This window comes from Sminthopsis crassicaudata, chromosome 1 (genome assembly GCF_048593235.1).
Source record: "Sminthopsis crassicaudata isolate SCR6 chromosome 1, ASM4859323v1, whole genome shotgun sequence".
Lineage (NCBI taxonomy): Eukaryota > Metazoa > Chordata > Mammalia > Dasyuromorphia > Dasyuridae > Sminthopsis > Sminthopsis crassicaudata.
Window position 1 is genome coordinate 584971813 of NC_133617.1, and position 21274 is coordinate 584993086.

Below are 21274 nucleotides of genomic sequence, written 5' to 3' on the forward strand. Positions count from 1 at the left end.
TTTAAAAGTCTACAGTTTTAGACACTGAGATCACAGCCCTATCAATTAAAAAAAAAAAAAAAGGTTCCAATTTTGACTTTCATTTTCCAAACAGTTAAGGGGTGGGGGAGGGAAATATTTTCCATAAATAAATAAATGTCAATTAAATTCCATTCTTCTTGTGCCACTTATTCCTGACCATCTGTCCAGTGATGACACACCATGGGAGGAGATATTACATTTTCTTTCACAGGAATGTCCCTGGCTATATTTTTTTGGGGGGAATATTTTTTTTAAAAAATTGATTATATATGGAAAAGGAGAAAAAATGCTTGATAATTGAAAAAATATTTTAAAAAATTTTAAGGTTTAAATAGATACTGATGGATCATTTTCTACTATAGACTCCAAAATAGACTTGATAGAGAAAGTAAAATTCTATCAGGCTTGTGTGAGTATGGGTTGGTCAAGGGTTGGTGTGAGTGATATAGGTTTCCATATCCCAGTTCTTAACTCTATAGACTTAGACAAGACATTAATCTCTCTGAATATCATCTTTTCCCCTCATGTATAAAATGAAAATAATAATATTTGCATTATCTAATTCACAGGGTTGGTGTGAGCTATGTAAGGAAGTAGCCTCTTCCTGAACCCTACGTCCAAACTACCCTCTAATTCCTGGTCCAGTTTGACTCAGATTAGAAACCTTCTGATCCCTGCCTCTTTTAATTCATGCTTGCCTTTACTGAGTGTGCATATATATTCTTCTCTTTTTGAACCAATTCCAATGAGAGTGAGGTTCAAGCATTTCATACTATTCCTTGCCATTTTTCTATCACTATAAAAGCTATATACTATATACTCTGATTCATCTGTGTTGAGTGCTTAACTTCATCTGGGACCCCATCTTTACTGACCACCCCTCCACTGTGTGAGTGTATCAACACACAACTTCAATTAGATTTTCTTTCTTTACTTTCTCGCTATCTGCTCCCACTTTATTCTGCATTTTTCCAAAGATGCAGTGCCTCCCAGTTATATCAGTTGTTTACTTCAAGCATGAGCAGTTGTTCAAGACTGTGACTAAGGATTCAGCTGCAGCCACATTTGTAGCTCAAAGTTTTGGTTAAGGGAATGTCGAAAGCCAGGGCTGAATCAGAAACTTTGTGTCCTAATGGCAGAGTACCTCTCAGTTCTCCCTACACCAGAGATATGACTAGAGGTCCTCAACTGAACCATAAGTCCCTTAAGTTTGTTGCCTTGCACCATATAGGTAGCAAATAAAGGAGTTTCCTGCTCCTTTCTGCACAGAATTTTGTATTTCAAACTTTCCTAAGTGTGTTAAGACAGGATTAAACTAGATAATATAGGTAAAATGCGTTGTCTACATTAAACAAATGTGAATTGTTCTTATTTCAAGGACCTGTCTTTTCATTCCTTTCCACTGATAGAGATTATAACGCATCTCTAATTTAGTAAGCAGTCTTCAGCAGTGGCTAAAGCTTAGATATCCCTTGTAGCCAATTTGGATAACTAGATGATGCAGTGGATAGAGCACCAGGTGTGAAATCAGACTCATTTTCCTGAATTCAAATATGGTCTCAGATACTTCTTTGTGGTGTGACTCTGGGGAAGTCACCTAATTCTGACTGCCTCAGTTTCTTCATCTGTCAAATGAGCTGGGGAAAGAAATTGCAAACAATTCCATTATCTTTGCCAAGAAAATCCCAAATGGGATTACAAAATTTGGACACAATGGAAAAAAATTGGCTGAACTGAAATAGTCAATTTTCTAGTGATAAGACCTTCCTGTTGTAAGATGGCTGATATTAAATAGTCCCATTTCAGAAAAAGAAATAGAACAAGCTATTAATCATCTCCCTAAGCAAAAACCCCCAGGACCAGATGAATTTACATGTGAATTCTACCAAACATTTAAAGAACAATTAACTCCAATGCTATATAAATTATTTGAAAAAATAGGGAATGAAGGAATCCTACCAAATTCCTTTTATGACACAGACATGGTACTGATACCTAAACCAGGTAGGTTGAAAACAGAGAAAGAAAATTATAGACCAATCTCCCTAATGAATATTGATGCCAAAATCAAATAAAATATTAGCAAAAAGACTACAGAAAATCATCCACAGGATAATACACTATGACCAAGTCGGATTTATACCAGGAATGCAGGGCTGGCTCAATATTAGGAAAACTATTAGTATAATTGACTATATCAATAACCAAATTAACAAAAACCATATAATCATCTCAATAGATGCAGAAAAAGCATTTGATAAAATCCAACATCCATTCCTATTAAAAACACTTGAGAATAGAGGAATAAGTGGACTTTTCCTTAAAATAGTCAATAGTATCTAATTAAAACCATCAGTAAGCATCATATGTAATGGGGATAAACTGGAACGATTCCCAATAAGATCAATAAGTGAATCCCAATAAGTTCCAATAAGATCCCAATAAGTGAAATAAGGTTGCCCACTATCACCATTACTATTCAATATTGTATTAGAAATGCTAGCTTCAGCAATAAGAGTTGAGGAAGAGATTAAAGGACTTGGAGTAGGTAATGAGGAAACCAAATTATCACTCTTTGCAGATGAGATGATGGTATTCTTAGAGAACTCCAGAGATTCTAGTAAAAAGTTATTAGAAATAATTCACAATTTTAGCAAAGTCGCAGGATACAAAATAAACCCACAAAAATCATCAGCATTCTTATATATAACAACAAAATCCAACAGTTAGAGTCACAAAGAGAAATTCCATTTAAAGTAACTACCAATAGTATAAACCATTTGGGAATCTATCTGCCAAGGGAAAATCAGAAACTATATGTAAGATGGCTGATATTCAGATATTTGACCCATCATCAGTCCCGTACTTAAAGCATCTCTGTGAATCAATTTCCTCATTTAAAAAGTAAACGGGTTGGAAGAGATGATCTCTAAAAGTGTCTCTAGCTCTGTCCATGAACTTCCATTGCTTATATTTTCTTCCTCTAGGTAAAAATCATCAATAGAAGCTGGTACACAGCACTAGCTAAGACATAGATTTTGCAGCTTTTGTAAGGCATTGAAATATGTACCTCTTCTTTCTGACCAGATGAACCTTAAATCTATTCCTAAAATGTAGCAGAATATTGGGTATCATAACCACCATGATAACAGCTTACATATATAGAGATTTAAGATTTACAAAGCACTCTCCTTACAACATTGTAAATCAAATAATAAAATAGTATTATCCAAGCACTTAATAAATGTTTAATGTTTGTTTGATCAGTCACAATTTTATCAACAAAAATTCAATTCAATAATTATTTATTAATCACCTACGATTTGCAAGGCACTATGCTGGGTAATAGGTGATAGGGGGGTATGATGGTCAAGGCACAAAATAGTTCCTTTTCTGAAAGAGTTTACATTGAATTTTGGTGACACAATACATGCAAAGAAAATTAAAGAAAAAATATGTGCAAAATAATGTCCAGGGATAGGGCACATGCCTAACATGAAAGGCAGCTTGTTAATCACTTAACAAGGGCACAAGGGTAGGCTAGAATAGGGCTGGAGAGGGGTGTAGGAGGATTGGGGTTGCCCCTGAGAGAACAGTAAGTATTTAGAAAAGGGAATTTCAGCTAGGTAGCCTACAAGTCAAACACAAGGATTCCAAGTGGAGCCATCAGATTATTAGGCCAGATTAGGAATCCCTAAACAAGACTTGGAAAGTTAGATGTAATGGAAGGTAAGTGGAGATTACTTGCAATGCATTTCCCTGGGTCATGTTACAGAGGCTTGTTTCCAATTTGACAGTGAAATATTAATGACTACTTTGAGTCTGACAATTTGCCAATGAGCTCCAAATTCATCTAACTGAACTATCATCTTGCCCATATTTCTCCTTTTTCCACAGGAAGAGTAGGAAACATTTTTGTCAAATGCTTTACTAATACCTAGAGAAATTGATATTATCTAGAGCAGAAAAGTCAAATTCAAGTAGAAATAGGGATCATTCATCCATAAGTAAAGATCCCTGTGGAGCACACTTATTTTTTGTAATGGAAACTCTTTTATTTTTAAATTAAAAATTATTTTGTTTTTAAATCGTGGAACAAAAGAAGCATTTCTATAACATAAAACAATAAAAAGATCACTGCATAGGAACATACAAATTGACTGGGAACAATCTGCTATTCTCTGCAAATATACAACAAAGTTATTGGGTAGGTTTTTTTTTTTCTTCTTTCTCTTCCCCCATCCCATCCTAGAGATGGCAATATTAACTTAGTTTTAAAATGTGATATTAACTAAGTTTTATTGCATTTTTATTTATCTTGTTAAATATTTTACTATTACAGTTTATCTGATTCAAATGACACTCTGAAGTGCAGTAGGCCATCTCTATAGAAATTCCCTGATTATCAATACAGTAACTCTGTCAGGACAGGAAAGAAGGTAAGTATGAGATCATGCATGTCCTACACTGTAAATCTAAAGTGCTATATAAAATGTCATCTACTATATTCATGTATGTAAGTCTCATCTTACTTGAACCAAATTTTCTTAGAGAACCAACTATTACATGGAGAATAATTGTGTAATTTAATGTTACCTGATAGTCTTCCACACATCAAAGCCATCAAGTGGCTTTGTGCTATTTGTACGTCCGCCAGCAAGGTTGACTAGAGTAGGCAGCCAGTCAGAAATGTGGATGAGTTCCCAGCTTTGCACTCCTTTCTGTTTCAGTAAGGGGCTGGCTACAAAGCCCACGCCTCGAATTCCACCTTCCCACAGTGACCATTTTCTTCCTCTGAGTGGCCAGTTGTTGCCCCCTGCCAAAGTCTGTCCACCATTGTCTGGAACAAAGTTAGATATTTATATAAAAACCATATTAGTATATTCAGAAGCAATGAGATTTTTAGTTCTCCAATGGTTTGAGGTGAGAAAAAAATCCAGTAATACGAAATCATCAAGTATTAAATCCCACATTAAATCCTCTACTAAATCCTTCATTTTCAAGATGGATTTATATCCCCAAAAAAGTGGATTTTGTGACAAAAATTTCATAATAGCTTTTTATTTTCAAAATATACACAGATACTTCTAAACATTCACCTTTGAAAAATCCTGTGTTCCAAATTTTTTTCCCTCCCTATCCCTCTTCCCCCTTCCCTAGACAGTAAATAATTCTATACAGATTAAATATGTGCAATTCTCCTAAATATATTTCCCTATTTATCATTCTGCATAGAAAAATCAGATCAAAAAGAAAAAAAATAAGAAAAAAAATAAGCAAATAAACAGCAGCAACAACCAAAAGATGAAAATAAATAAATGGCCCAGGGAATGAAGAAGGTAAGTATAGAGAAGTATTTCCTTAGAGTTCAATAACCAAGTAGATATAATTGTCATCACCATTATCTAAAGAAGCAGCATGACAACTAAGTGTCCTTTAGAATTTAATACAGTAAAATAAAATATCCAAATATAGAAATTCAAACTCTTGAAGAACTACAGACTTTATATTGATTAGATTAAATGATTAAATCCACTGTACCTAATTCCCATTCACCCTGGTTGGATCCCAAGAAAGAAGCAACTATATTTCCCTTGTGGGTTTTAAAGGTAGCTTTAAGGGGTTGAAGGTATTGGGCTCCCCCCAACACTATATAAATTCACAGGCTCCATTGGTGGGCTGCCTCTTATTATCAGTTAACTCAATTGATCAATCAGATTTAATTCACTTTTATAAAGGGTTTTTTACTCAGGGAGTATAGTAAGTACAATTGGTACAAGATATTCCCCTCAAAAATCTATTACATGCAATAACTATAGAAATCTAGTGTTTGACAAACGCGAAGACCCCAACTTTTAGGATAAGAATTCACTATTTGACAAAAACTTCAGGAAAACTGGAAATTAGTATGGCAGAAACTAGGCATTGACCCACACTTCTCTATCCCCCCAAGTAAGAGCTCTTGGGGCTTAGCTAGAATAACTCTCTCCTCATTTGTCCCTAGAACTTTTGGGGTTCAAAATTGGTGTATTTTATAGAAGATCTACAAGGCAAAATGACCAGCAGGATAAATACAGAGAGGCTTGGAGAGACTTACATGAACTGATGCTAAATGAAATAAGCAGAACAAGGAGATCATTGTACACTTCAATAACAATAGGATATGAGGATCAATTCTGATAGAAGTGGCTTTCTTCAACAATGAAAGAATCCAAATCACTTCCTATTGATCAGTTATGAATAGAACCAGCTACACCCAGCAAAAGGACACTAGGAAATGAGTATGGACCACAACATAGCATTTCCACTCCCTTTGTTATTGTTCGCTTGCATTTTTGTTTTTCTTCTTAGTTTATTTTTACCTTCTTTCTAAATCCAATTTTTCTTTTGCAGTAAGATAACCATATAAATATGTATACATATATTGTATTTAACATATACTGTAACATATTTAACATGAATGGGACTACCTGCCATCTAGGAGAGGGGGTGTAGGAAAGGAGGGGAAAAGTTGGAACAGAAGATTTTGTAAGGGTCATTGTTTAAAAATTACTCATGCATATGTTTTGTCAATAAAAAGCTGCAATACAAAAAGTCTATGACATACTCTCTCACCAGTACATACAACTGTAGGAGAAAAATGAACCCAAACTTTACAAAGAAAACCAATTAATTGAAAAGTTTATGCATACATATATGCACACATATATACATAAATACACAGGCACATGTGTCTATATATAAACATAAATATACAGACACATGTGGGACTATATGTGTGTAGGGGGAGAGAAAGATATATAGATAGACAGATAGACCATGAACTCCAAGTTAAGAAGCTTTGTATAAAATGTTGAATCTGCCTTTCTTTAGTATGTCCAGTTTGTTTTCAGCTCCCACTGTAAATAGTACCACCAGTCATTGCCATTCTAGGTTCATTGCTAGGATATCAAGGGGAAGTCCAAATGCTTAGACTCTCCAAAATTCACAAAGTAGTAAAAAAGGAAAGGTATGATATAAGCCTCTGCTCACCCTTCTCTATCCCCCCAAGTGAGAGCTCTCAAGGGCTTAGCTAGAATAATTCTCTCCTCATTTGTCCTTGGAACTTTTAGGGTTCAAAATTGGTATATTTTATAGAAGACCTACAAGCCAAGAAAAGGTCTTATTAGCCAATAACAACAACCCCTTTTGGAGCATCATTCCATTTCATCTAATAACTTTTAAGGGCTTCTCAAACCTAATCTAATGCCTTTTTGATGACTGATTGGCCTTGATCATTCCTAATTCACACTTTTAAATGGGACTGGGTAATTCATTGATTAATTAAATATACCTCACTTGTACAGATGGAAGAATCCATAAGATGGTCCAAGTAAGCCCTATAGACATGGAACAAGTTTTAGGTTATGTGCCTCCACTTTCCTAAGGAAATTTTAAAAAAAGTCCCAGATTCTCAGAGAAAATTTTTTTTATCTAAAAAACAGTTCTGAAAATAAGTAATCTTTGGAGCATAAAGGACAAACCAATTTGCTGGATGAAATAGAATAAAAAACACAATTTCCTACCCTTATTTGAATTTATAATTTAGAGAAGACAACAATAATATGAACATATAGAAATAACAAAAATATGTAAATAAATACAATTAACTTTGGATATATATATATATATATATATATATATATATATATATATATATATATAGAGAGAGAGAGAGAGAGAGAGAGAGAGAGAGAGAGAGAGAGAGAGAGAGAGAGAGTACAAAACATAAGTGAAATTTCCTCACAAAATGAACTCCACTGGGAGTTCCAGAATGTTTTGTAATAAAGAAAATTAGGTAAATTGAATACATTGCTAGAAAGCACATGTCAAGGCTAAATTACTAGAGATGAAAGATAATTAATATTTAGCTTATTAGTAACGGGGAATTGGCAAGCAAAAATGCTTTTAATTCAGAGGAGAAAGAAAAGAGGTGTCAGGCACATATCATCCTATTTCCTTTCCTTCTCTCAATCCCTGAATCTTGTTTTCTTTGGCAGAGAGTTTAGAAGTTTTGATGCATTTGGTTTAATTGGTTGGATTTTTTGCAGTACAAAGATCTGTTGAAGATCACTGAAACTCATTAACTGCCAATACCAGTCAGTTCTACCTTCTTGACATCTCTTGTATCCATCTCCTTTTCTCTCCTCACAAAGCCACCATTCATAAAGTCTTACCTGGACAACTTAAATAGCCAATTAATTAATTTTCTGATTAGTGCTTATTAGCATCTTCTCCACACCTACCAAATTGATACTTTTAAAATACAACACTTCTCACATCACTCTCATTCCCAAGAAGTTCCCTGCTGATTCTTGGATAAATTACAAACTGCTCTGGAATTTAAAATTTCATCACAATGTGGCTCCAGTTCAATTTTACATTATTTCTCATCATGCATTCTATGCTCCAGTCAAAGTTGTATATTTGTTGTTCCCTCTGTTATTATCTTTCATCTGTCATACTTTTCAACAGATTGTCCCCCATAGTTAGAATGCTCTTTCTCCTCTCTTCTACTTCTAGAATACTTAGGTTCCGTCAAGGTTCAGTTCAAGTGTGACGTCTTTCAGAAGGTTTTTTCTTATTTCCCCAATTTTTGTGTCCCCCACAATAACTTTGTATTTGGCTTGTGTATATTTTTCACATAATACATTATGTGAATATTGCATCTTCCTAGTAGAACGTAAGTTTCTTGAAGGCAGGGACAATCTCACTTTTGTCACTTTTGCATAGTTCCTGTTCAACAAATGCTTTTTGATTGATTGAAAGAGAAGAGATCAAACAGTTCTCCTACAAGTCAGTTTAATTATCTTCCCTCTAACAACAATGAAAATAATATAGAATCATTATTCAGAGTAGCAGAATACAGAGGAAACACTTGCCAACCAGTTGCTTCTATTAGGGCATTCACTAAGATGTCAGAATAGTGTGGTATAAGAGAAGGAGTCAGAAGACTTGATTTGGGCTTGAATCCCAATTTTTAACTTAGTACTTGTGGAATTTGGCCAAGCCACTCAATTTTGGGGGAGGGGCTCAGTTATTCTTATGTCTTTTTTTGCTTTATTTATTTTCAAAATATATGTAAAGGTAATTTCCAGCATTCAACCCTGCAAAATCCTGTGTTTCAAATATTTCTCCTTCTCTTCCCCCTACTCCATCCCCTAGAAGGCAAGTAATCAAATATATGTTAAACATGTGCGATTCTTCTATACATATTTCTAAATTTATCATGTTGCACAAGAAAAATCAGATCAAAAGGGGAAAAAGAAAGAAAATCACAACAACAAAGTGAAAATACTACTTTGTGATTCACAGTCAGTCCCCATAGTCCTCTTTCTGTATGCTCAAAGCTTTCTCCATAACAAGTCTATTGGAATTGGCCTGAATCAGGTCATTTCTGAAAAAGCGTCACATTCCATCACAATTAATCATCACATAATGTTCTTGTTGTTGTAAACAGTGTTCTTTTGGTTCTACTCACTTCTCTTAACATCAGTTCACATAACTATCTCCAGGCTTTTCTGAAATCATCTTTCTGATCACTTAACATTTACAATTTAACTTTAGCAATTAATATTCCATAACATTCATATACTATAACTTATTCAGCCATTCCCTAAATAATAGGCATCTACTCAGTTTCCAATTCTTTGCCACTACAAAATGGTTGTTACAAAGAATTTTTACACATGTGGGCCCTTTTCCCTTTTTTATGATCTTTTTGGGATACAGATCCAATAGAAACACCACTGGACCAAAGGGTATGTACAGTTTGAATGCTCTTTGGGAATAATTTCAAATTGCTCTCCAGAATGGTTGGATCAGTTCACAACTCCACCAACAATGTATTAGTGTCCCAGTTTTCCCACATCCTCTCCAACATTTATCATTATCTTTTTTTTTCTCACCAGCCATTCTGAGAGGTATATAGTAGTACCTCAGAATTGTCTTAATTAGCATTTCTCCGATAATAATGATTTAGAGCATTTTTTCATATGACCAAAATGGTAAAATTTCTTTGTTTGAAAATTGTCTTTTCATATCCTTTGACCATTTATCAATTTATCCTCATCTCTAAAACAATAATGAGTTGGACCAAGTGGCTTCTGAGATCTCTTATAATTTTATGATCTTAGGATCCTGTGAAGTTAGTTACTCACTTCCCTTGAACTTTAGTTTACTCATTTAAAAGATGAATGTGATCTTTAGAGTCCTTTTCAACTCTAAATCTATGATCTTATGATCCCAAGGACCATATTTACTCCAAATCAACCCAAAATTTGGTTACACTGATAAAGAAAATGAATCCCATTTCAAACAATCCTTTCTCTCTCCCTTTTCCCTTTTTCTAAGTTCCTTCTTGATAGAAGTTATTTTTGCTATGATGGTCAAAGTTTCATTCTTTAAATTTTTTTCTCAGTAATATTTTATTTTTCTAAATCCATGTAAAGATAATTTTCAACATTCATTTTTGTAAGACTTTGTATTCCAAATTTTTTCTCCATTCCTCTCTTATGTTCCCCCTTCCCAAGAAAGCAAGCAATTTTATATAGACTAAACATGTGCAATCCTCAAAATTTGATTTATAAATGGTTTCTTCTTTGTTTCATTTCCTAATGAAATAGTTAAGGAAAAGCTGCAAGTCTTTCCAAAGAATTGGAAATTGAGGGGATCTCCATCAATTGAGGAATGGCTGAACAAGTATATGAATATAATGGAATATTATTGTGTTGTAAGAAATGATGTGTAAGCAGATTTGAGAAGAACTTAGAACGACTTAGATGAACTGATGCCGAGTGAAGTGAAGAGAAGCAACACATTGTATAAAATAACAGCAACATTACGTGATGATCAGCTATGATTGACTTCGATCTTCTCAGCAGTATAATGATTTAAAGCAGTTCCAAAAGACACATGATGTAAAATGCTATCCACATCTAATCTAAAGAACTATGGCGTCTGAATGCAATTCAAAACACATCATTTTCATTTTTTTTTTTGGCTTTTTCCTTTTATTCTGTTTCTTCTGTCACAACATGACTAATGTGTAAATCTGTTTACATGATTGCACATCAGATTGCTTCTCATTTTGGGAGGGGAGGTAGAAAGGAAGGACAGGAGAAAAAGTTTGGAACTAAAAATCTTACAAAAATTAATGTTGAAAATTATCTTTATGTGTAATTACAAAAAATAAAATATCATTTCAAAAAGAAAAGAAAAGCAGAAATAAATAACATGACTTTCATGGCAAAGAAAACTCAGAGCATAGATTCTTTTAACAATGTTTTGACTAAAGAAAAACCTAGTTATAAAAACGTTGGCATCTCTATATGTTATGTCAAAACAAAGGAAAGTTTAGATAATACAAAATGTGCATAATTGACTCATTATTCGTTACATCAATACTTCAAGGATCCATGATTTCATTTAAGTGATCCTTCTACCAATGTCCTCCTTAGTATCTAGATTAATGAGTAGTTTCAGCCAAAAGAATTCATCAATCAATGACTAATTCTCTAGTGGCCAATACTCTGAACTTAAAAGTCTTAGATCACAGACATAACACATAAAGGCTTCCCACAACAACAACAACAATAACCTCTATCTGTGAGAGCTGTCATCTGATGGTATTGCCTTTCAGAGCCCAAGGTCACTTGTTAAAGAGTTTGGAAGAGCATGAAAGAAAATACTTATATATGAAAGTGACAACAAAGAACTGCTGGTATACATCAATTGAGGGATAGTGAAACAAATTGTGGTATATGAATGCAGTTGGATATTATTTTATTGTAAGATATAATGAAAGGGATAGTACCAGAGAAACCTGAGAAAACTTGTATGAAATGGTGTAAAGTGAGCAAAACCACGAGAACAATTTAATAAAAAATAAAAACGTTAATAAGATAAAGAGCAAACGTGTTTTTTAAAAGTTTTTATTAGAGCTTTTTAATTTTCAAAAGATATGTGTGGATAATTTTTCAACATGAACCATTGCAAAACTTTGTGTTCCAATTTTTCATCCTCTTCCCCTACACTCCCTCCCCTAGATAGCAAGTATGCAATATATGTTAAAATGGTAAAAACATATAACAACAAACATCTTACCAATGTGAATACAATTCCAGAGGGCCTTAATGAAGCATGCTATCTACCTCCTGGCAGAGGGATGATGGAATCCGGGTGCAGAATGAGACCTACATTGTTTCTTGGCCTTTTGACTTTTATTAGTTGAAGATAATTTGGAATGAGATCTATAGTTTTGGACATGACCAGTGTGAAAATTTGTTTTGCTAGATTAAGCATATTTGTACAAGGGTTTTTTTTAGACTTTTCTAGTGAAGAATAAGAAGGTAAGGAGAGCAAATAAAGTCTTATTAACAAACAAATAAAAGGAGATGAAAGTGATGTGAAAACAAATTATCTTTTTAAAGGAGAAAAAAAGGACACAGGTCACTTCTCTGCTAGAGGAAAACATCAGAAAAACATTTGAAAAGAGCTTATTATTTATTATTAATCAAAATTTCTTCTTTGAAATTCCATGTACCAAACACAATTAATCAATGATCTTATTAGGTTTAAAAAGCACCTCAGTGATTACTGTTCTTGTTCCCAACTAGTAAAAACCATGACTACTGGGTTCAAATACAAAGGAACCTAGCTGGGATGTGAAAATATTCTGAGTCTTCAGATCAAACCTGTCATGCATATTTCCTCCACCTAAGACTCATGCAGAGAATCTTCCTACTGGCATGTGGTATCAAGGCATTAAACACAAGGATTCTAAATTAACTTTTCCAACTACTGTGGTAGTTGTTCCTACAATAACAATAACACTGAGGAGACAAACAACTTTTCAAGATAGAAGTACTCTGATTTACACAACTCTTAACCATGATTTTAGAGAGCTGATGCAAATTATGCTACTGAAATCCTGATGGAAAGTTGACTGGCTAAGAGTGTGGGATGATAGTACAGTTTTTGGAGATGGACAATTATGGCCCTGTCCTACTATTACTAGGTTTATACCCCAAAGGCGTCAAAGAAAGAGGAAAAGGACTCATATGTTTACACAAAAAATATTTTTAGTAACTACTTTCATGGTAGCCCAAAAAACTAAAAATGTTAGGGAACTATTAGGGAATGACTAAGCAAATTGCAACATGTGAATATGTGTGTTTACATATTTAAAAATATTATTGTGCCAAAAGAAATGATAAAATAGACAATTTTAGAGGAAACTGGGCATATATGAACTGATATAAACAAAGTGAGAACTAGAACAATTTATACAATGATGACAGCATTATAGAGAAAAACAATTTGAAAGATTTTAGGAGTATGATTAATAGTGATAAGACTTGAGTACAAAAGAATAAATATGAAATGTGTCCCCTACCTGCTGAGAGAAATGTAATGAATTTTAAATGCACAAAAGACATACATTTTCAGATGTAGCTAATATGGGTTTTTTTTTTTGCTGGACTCTGGAGACTAAGTTAAAATATTTGTTTTTCATAATTGTTAAATATATTGAATAGGTTAGTGGGGAAGTGGAGTGGGAAAGATAGATTAATTTTTTTATAACAAAAGAAGTATGTCTTTTGAAGCCTTCCTTAATCCTTTCCTTCAAATACTAATTCCTTTCCAAACTACCCTGTATTTATTGACTTGGCATTTATTTGTATTTATTCATCTATATTCATGCATATGCTTATTATACTCCTCCATTAGAATATAAGCTCCTTGAATGAATTATTTAATTCTTAATATTCTCAGTACCTATCACATGCCTAGAATGCTTATTCACTGATAGCTTGATTGGATAAATGGATGGATGAAAAAAGAAAAAAGATGTATTAGAAACAGATTCCTCTTGCTTCATATTAATACCTGATTCTGTCAATGATGTTCATTAGCCTTGCCTTTTAAGAGTATATCCTGTCTTTAAATGCCATATGGTCTATGGGATAATTTGGGGATGGCCCCTGGGACCCTAAAAAGGAATAAACCAAGCCAAAGTCATAAGCATCAAAACTGTAGCTTCCACGGAAATCCTTGTGCTGTAAAAGAGAACTGCCTGAGAACATCTAAGGACAGAATTTGGTCCCAGTGTGGAAGGGACTATTCTCAGAACACTCAGTTATATTCTATTGACCCCAAAGGACCATTTGACATAAAACAGAACCAGAGTTTGCAGACCCAAAAATGGAATGCAAATGCAAAGCAGAAATTCTCTATCCCAGTTATTCAAGAAACTTGAAATTAGATTAACTAGTGTGAACACAGTCTAGCAGAGCTGCTTGGTATAAGGAAAGGGAAAGAAAAAGTAAAAGAAAGAAATTTACATGACAATTTTTCTATATTTTTGAAAGAAATAGCAAGTTGTGCACAACAGATTTACAGTTTCACATGCAATCATCTTTTTTATTATACTATGTTATGGAAATTCTTGTTTTATTCCATAATTTTTTTAAAAAGTTGTTTGCCTTAGTTAAAAAAGGAATCCTAATAATAAGAATCTCCTCCTCCTAGACAGGTAATTGATGTATGCTTTATAACCATAAATACACAAATAATTGTGTTTCTCTCATTATTATTATTTATTATTATAAATGGTTTTACTAAATTTCCATGAATTTAAGTATATCAGTTTTCAATGGAAGAGGTGCAAGAGCCTTGACCTCTGATCCAAGTTAAACATCATAAAAAAGAATATTTATTCAAGGATGATCTAGGAAGGCATTTCTACAGCCCTCTATTTCCCCAGCAAGGAAATTCCTGCCTGGCCATGCCAGAATGAGTCATAACAAGCAGGTCAGATCAATGCTTTGACCCTCCGGTCCACAGTGGGACACTAATCTAACTTCATAAACTGATTGAAGACGGCAGCAAGGAGAGAGTTCCTGCTGAGACAGGGGAAGCGGGAGAGCTGATGTAATGAAACTGGCAGCCAGTTCCAAGTAACTTATGTTGCCACTAGAAAAATCCAAGATAAAAGAAGATGGATGCAGGGGAAAGAACAAAACCAAGACAACAAGAAGATAAGAAAGGATTGTAAATAATTACAGCAAAAGGTTCCCCAACTTTAATAAGGTCAACTTTACTGCTTATAATGGTCAGATGCCAATGGGATTCACTTCATATCTACTTAAATATTTATTAGGGATGAAAATGGCTTGAAAGAACATTTTCCTTGACAGATTGAAAACATTTGGTCTCACAAAGTTAACATGCAGCATGTCACAGTGTTTGCATGTGTGTAAAAAGGTTCAGGCTAAATAAAGAGGATGGGATTCTTAGAAGCTTAGATGGCAGTTGTGACAAAAATATGAAGAAGTGGGGACTGTTATATTTTTGCCTTTATTTTTTTCATGTTTATCATAGAGTTTTGCATCCAGTAGGCACTTACTAAATGCTGATTGATTGGCTGGAAGCTGCTTTCATTAACAAGCCTCTGACTATTATTCAGGTTCCCCATAAGCTACTTAAAGACTCAGCAGTCACAAGTAGCCAGTTTTTGTTTCACCCATATTCTTCAGCAAAATCTGTCCTTTGAAATTTGGCTGAAGAAGAGAGTTTGGTGTTTTTGCTGATGAAGCTGCTTTTATAACAAACTACAAATACTTTCCACTAGAAGAAAGTCTTTCCATTTGTCTACCCAAGATTTTCCTTTCTTTCCAACTGAAATTCCCTCAGAAACCCAGAAAGCTTTTTTATTTTATCAGATGTGTCTACTCTTCAACACTGCCAATCCATGTGCTTTATGCACGCTATCTTTTTGGATCCTTGAATCAACCCTATAATTCAATGTTATTGTTATCCCTCTTTTATAGAAGGCAAGTTACATGACTTGAGATCAAACAGCTAATAATCTGGGGCAAAATTTCGACTCAGTTCTTCTTGACTCGAACCCTGTGCTCTATCCTCGAGACAAATGGAAAGACTGACAAGATAAAGAAGATCAAAATGCAGTTGGAAATAACACTAGCAGAAGAGTGGGAATATTGTTCCAAAGTAACACTTATATGTTAAAAGTATTGAGGAAAATGGAGAAGAAAAATGTTACATAGAATCCAAGATAAGAATTGGTGTACCATTTTGAAATATGAATCACTTTAAAGGAAGTCACATTTCCTATTGAAGCAAGATATCCTAAATAATTACTACATCCCAAATAGAGTTTATGGAGGAAGGGATTAAAAATGATCAAAGATTTAATCTCCAAGTGTATCAATTTATTAACCATTGCATGGCAATTGTCCAATAAACTGGGCCCAGGCCTTTTCAGTTTAGGCTTGAACCTTAAATACAAGGGAAGACACTTTTATACATTAAAAACATTAACCAAATAAAACCAATTAATTAAAAGGAATAATATTGTTGTTGTTGAGTTCAGTTATGTTTGACTCCATTTGGGGTTTTCTTAGCAAAAATACTGGGTTGGCTCATCATTTCCTTCTCCAACCCATTTTACAGATAGGAAAGTAAGACAAACATGGTAAAGTGATTTGCTCAGGATCACACAGCTAGTAAATGCTTGGGGCTAATTTGAACACAGGAAGATGAGTCTTCTTGATTTTAAGCCCAATGATCTTTCCACTGTGCCACCTAGCTGTTCTATAAAACAACATTATAAAATCTGTTTTCTAATTGGAGAAAAGATTAGGGATTTGAAAAATTGTGAGAGAAGGCATGAACAGGTACAATTCCCTGAAATCAGGAAAAGAGGCTTCCTACTTCCCTCAAAGGTCTGTAAAATAATTACAGGAACATTGAAACAATAATTGATTGATTAGTATGAATGGGGCCAGTTTTCAGATTAGACCTATGGATTGCTTGAGAAAACACCCTGAGTCAGTCTTAGGATCTGACCAGATTTCTGATCATCAAAATCTAAGTCCTTAATTAAGGGTCCCTAAGCAGTCAGGTAGGAGTGATCCCACTTCCTAGCTTCACAAAGTTTTCTCTCAGTTCTCACAATGAGTAATTTTTCCTCATAAGACAGAAGTTGGACTAGATTCATAACTGAAGAGAAAGGGGACTGAACTAGCTCCAGAACTGATTCACAAGATAAGAGACAATTCCTAAAATTAACCATTTTCTGTTCTAATCTTTCAGTCATTTCATTTTTCACCCACTACAAAGGTGTTCGGTGAACCAGAACCACAGCTGGCATGAAGTGTAAAACCCTCCCCATCCTCCTAATCTTCCTGTCAATTTTTTCCTTTCTCTTTTCACTTCTTGCCTAGATTGTGAACACCCATCCTCATTCCTGCCAGAGGAAATCCAGAATCCTTATTCCCTATACCTTAGGCCCAATGATTCCCTCCTTTTCAATCAATCAATCAATCAATCAACATTTATTAAGAGCTATGCTAAGTGCTTCTCAATGATGGTAGATTGGTCTTCTCCAGGATCCCTGTCTGGCAGACTCTCTGATGTACCGAATCTTAGAACTTGCCATCTGCTCTACTGTGGTATTCTTAGGACCTTCTCGACTTTCTATCCATCCTACAGCTGACCCTTCCTATATATGTTGTTTCTCCTATTTAGAGCAAAAGCTTCTTGAAAGCAGGAACTGTTTTCTTTTTCTATTTTTATTCCAGTACTTAATATAATTCTTGGTACACAACAATTTGTTCTTGATAAATGCTATTTTCATTCATCCATAATACATGTTAAAACACATGTTTTTTGCTTTTAGCCCTGTATTAGAAATATTTTACTAAATCTTTGCTTGGGAAGTAGACAGGGAGATTTTATAGGGCTACACAAAGAAATCAATAAACAAAACTGGACAGGCAGTTCAGTTTCTTCAGAGTTCTCTGAAGCTTTGCCAGATGCTGAATGTTCTCACCAGGGCAGTGACTATGTTTAATGGTGGGACAAACATACAAAAGTCACAAATTTTTATTGGCATAAGTCTCTTTGAAGAACAGTAGAAAACACAAATAGCTAATGGCAGTAACTCTAATAATTAAACAACTTGTTTTTTTATCCAAATATCATGTTGTCTGTTAAAAGAAATAATCGCTTATTCCAAATATTGAATGAATCCTTTCAAATGGTTTAAGAGAAATGTTTAGTCCAGTTTAATTCAGATTACAATTGCCCAAGAGCCAGTAGGACATAAAGAGTTCTTTTTTCCCCTTCCTTTCTTCATCAAACTGAGAACAGCTACATCTTTTTAAATTCCCAAACTCATGATTATAGATTGGTTGTAGCCATTCAAGTCTGATACAATCAAGAGCATCCTTTGTGAATGGTGTGTGTGTGTGTGTGTGTGTGTGTGTGTGTGTGTGTGTGTGTGTGAACATGAAGTCTTGGTAAATTAAATGTGAGGTATAAACAGGAGGTATGCTGGTAAATTACTGAATTAAATGACAATATACACATGACATGCTTTTAAGTTTAATCTTAATTATTAACATTTTTCTCCATAATCTTCTTAAACCTAAACAGTCAACAAAATAATAAATCAAGCCCCAGTTTATATTATTTACTGATTTCCAGATTGCAAAACTTCACATGAAAAATTTAACAATCAATTTATCCATCAATTGAAGCTAGATCCAGCACATGCTCAGGTGTAAGTGAAGTGGAAATAGGGTAATAGTGTCAGTATATATTCTGATTTGCTGTTTAGGAGCTACTTTGTACTACCCAAGGCAAGGGAAGAACTTTTAATTGGGACCCCAATCTCCTCCAATGTGGCAATGTCTGAGTAAGGTTATGGTCCTGTCCTCTAACCTTAGATTATAAAATGTTATTTTTTCCTACAATAAAGTATGCCACATTTCCATGCCTTAAATCCTAGGGTCTGATTTTCTTTCTTTTAAAAAAAATAATTGTTAATAGTGATAGGTAAACCTTTTTTGTGACTTTAAAGTTTGCAAAACATTTTATATATGTCATATTATTTGATCTTCACAACAACCCTAAAAGTTGGGTGCAATTATCATTTTCATTTTATAGATGAAAAAAAAATGATGTTGAGAGAGCTTTAATGATTTGTTCAGGATCCTAGGTCATAGAAACAGAAGTAGGATTTGAACTCATAAAGTATTTACATTTTAGTGATCATAAGCAGATTTTGTAACATCTGTTTTGGTACCCAAAGTCATTTTTTCTTGCTTGGCAGTTCTTGACAGGGTTCTAGATATCTGAGTTTGTTACTTAGATGACATCCAAATAATTGGGGAATTGTTACATAGTTTACAATCAGTAAGGTCTACTAAAATGTATTATGGCCATCACCCACATCACTGGCCCTGCCCACACTGCCATAACAAAAATAACATTCACTTTTTCCCCCTCACCACTTCTCCCCAACACTATCCTATACATTTATCATCTTTACAGACTAAAAGGACAGGTTATTAAAACAAATAGCTCCCATATTTTCTCCTGACATTAAAAATGACCCTGCATAATGATTGTGCAAAGTATAGTTGAAATAAAACTATAGTGGCAGGGAAGCTCAGTCAGAAGGCATTGCATGATTGCCTTCTCTAAGATCCTTAGGTCTGAAAGAATTGAATTGCATTATCAAGTTAACCCTAAGAATTTGTCCAATTATCTGTGGACTAAATTCCAGAAGGAGTGGAGTTCTGAATAAGGTAAGTAAGAAAGAAGTATCTGAAGTTTTAGATACTTCTGAAACACTGGGGAATTCTGGCACAGGTATCATGGTAATTTGCACCATCTAAGCTATGGAGGTCATTGAACCTCAAAACATTGATACAACAGATGTGATTTCTATAGACAAGGAATTCTGTATTAGCTACCCTGTTTTGTTTTGTTTTTCTAGGACAAACCATGCCCATTATTCTTCTGTTTCCCCAATCAAAGAAAATCACTTGGTTTCATTAAAAAGAGAATAATTTTTCTTCAGATCAAGATGTGCCCTATTTTCCTACCTATTTGCATAACTAATTTTTCATCTGGACTCCTTGTAATATAATGATCTGATACTTACCTGTTTAGTACTTGAAACAAGCACAAACTTGTTAAGAGAGTTTTTAAAAACTTCTTTTAAACATAACAAAAATAACCATTCCCTTGTTTCTTATTCAATTTTTGGAGGGAAGCTTAAATGTGGACTCAAGTAGAAAATGACTTCAAACTAGGTAAGTGAAAACATGAATCTTTTCTACACCTCTGGCAGTTGTTAACTCTATCAGATGCATCTCATCCAATATAAAATGTGCAATGTGATTTTTACAAGCAGAAGCCATCAGATGAGGCTCAAGTTTCTGGCTCTGATTTTTCATTTTTACACAACTGAGTTAATTCTGGCATAGGATGAAAAAATATCTCACTGTGCAGGGGCATAAAGTCTCAACAATCAATGAGGATAAGGAATGAGCAAAATTTATTGAATATGTCTTATATGTCCAGGATGATGAGAAATTTTTGTTGTTCAATCACTTAAGTTTCTTCTGACTCTCCATGACCCCATTTGGAGTTATCTTGGCAAAGATACTGGAGTGGCTTGCCATTTCCTTCCCCAGTTTATTTTACAGATCAGGAAACTGAGGCAAGTTAAATGACTTGTCCAGTTAGTAATACTAACAATGAAAAGATAAGGTACTTGGGCCTGAAGGCCCTTTGCTTACAAATTGGGCCTATACCACTAAGATGAATGAAATTATTAACAAATAAGAGAAGAGAAGATCATTAAGTATTAAACTTAGATGGTACACATGCAAACCTAGAGTGAGAAGGCACCTTAGACACCATAAAGTCCAATTCCCTCACTTTACTCAGGAAACTGAGATCCAAGGAAGTTAAATGACTTAATGAGGACTTGAATAAAAGTTCTGTAAATTCAAAGTTGATGATTTCATTGACCAAGCAGCCTCTTCTAGAATCCAAAGTATTTTAAAGAGATGAATGTTGTTCAATGGTTCAATAGTTCAAAATGTTATTCAATAGTTTCAATTTTGTCTGACTCCTCTTGGCCCTATTTGGAATGAAGTTTCTTGGGCAAAAATATTAGTTAGTCATTTCCTACTCTAGTTAATTTTTACAGATGAGAAAACCGAGGAGAATTAAGTGACTTGCCCAACATCACATAGCTAGCAAGTGTCTGAGACTGGATTTGAATTCAAAAAGGAATTTTCTTGATTGCACTATAAACTATGGCACCACCTAGCCACCCATAAAGGACAAGAAAATATGGACCTTTAGCTAAGCCTTAAGAGATGAGTAA

The 21274-nt window shown here is 34.2% G+C and overlaps 1 protein-coding gene across 1 annotated transcript in view; it reads right to left on the reverse strand.

Moving 5' to 3' along the window:
* Window positions 1-21274, reverse strand: part of ARSB (arylsulfatase B) — a 232662-nt gene that overhangs the window by 123593 nt on the left and 87795 nt on the right. The window contains exon 5 of the mRNA XM_074282345.1: window positions 4618-4861. Within this exon, the coding sequence (XP_074138446.1) occupies window positions 4618-4861 (244 nt within the window). The remainder of the gene's footprint in view (window positions 1-4617; window positions 4862-21274) is intronic.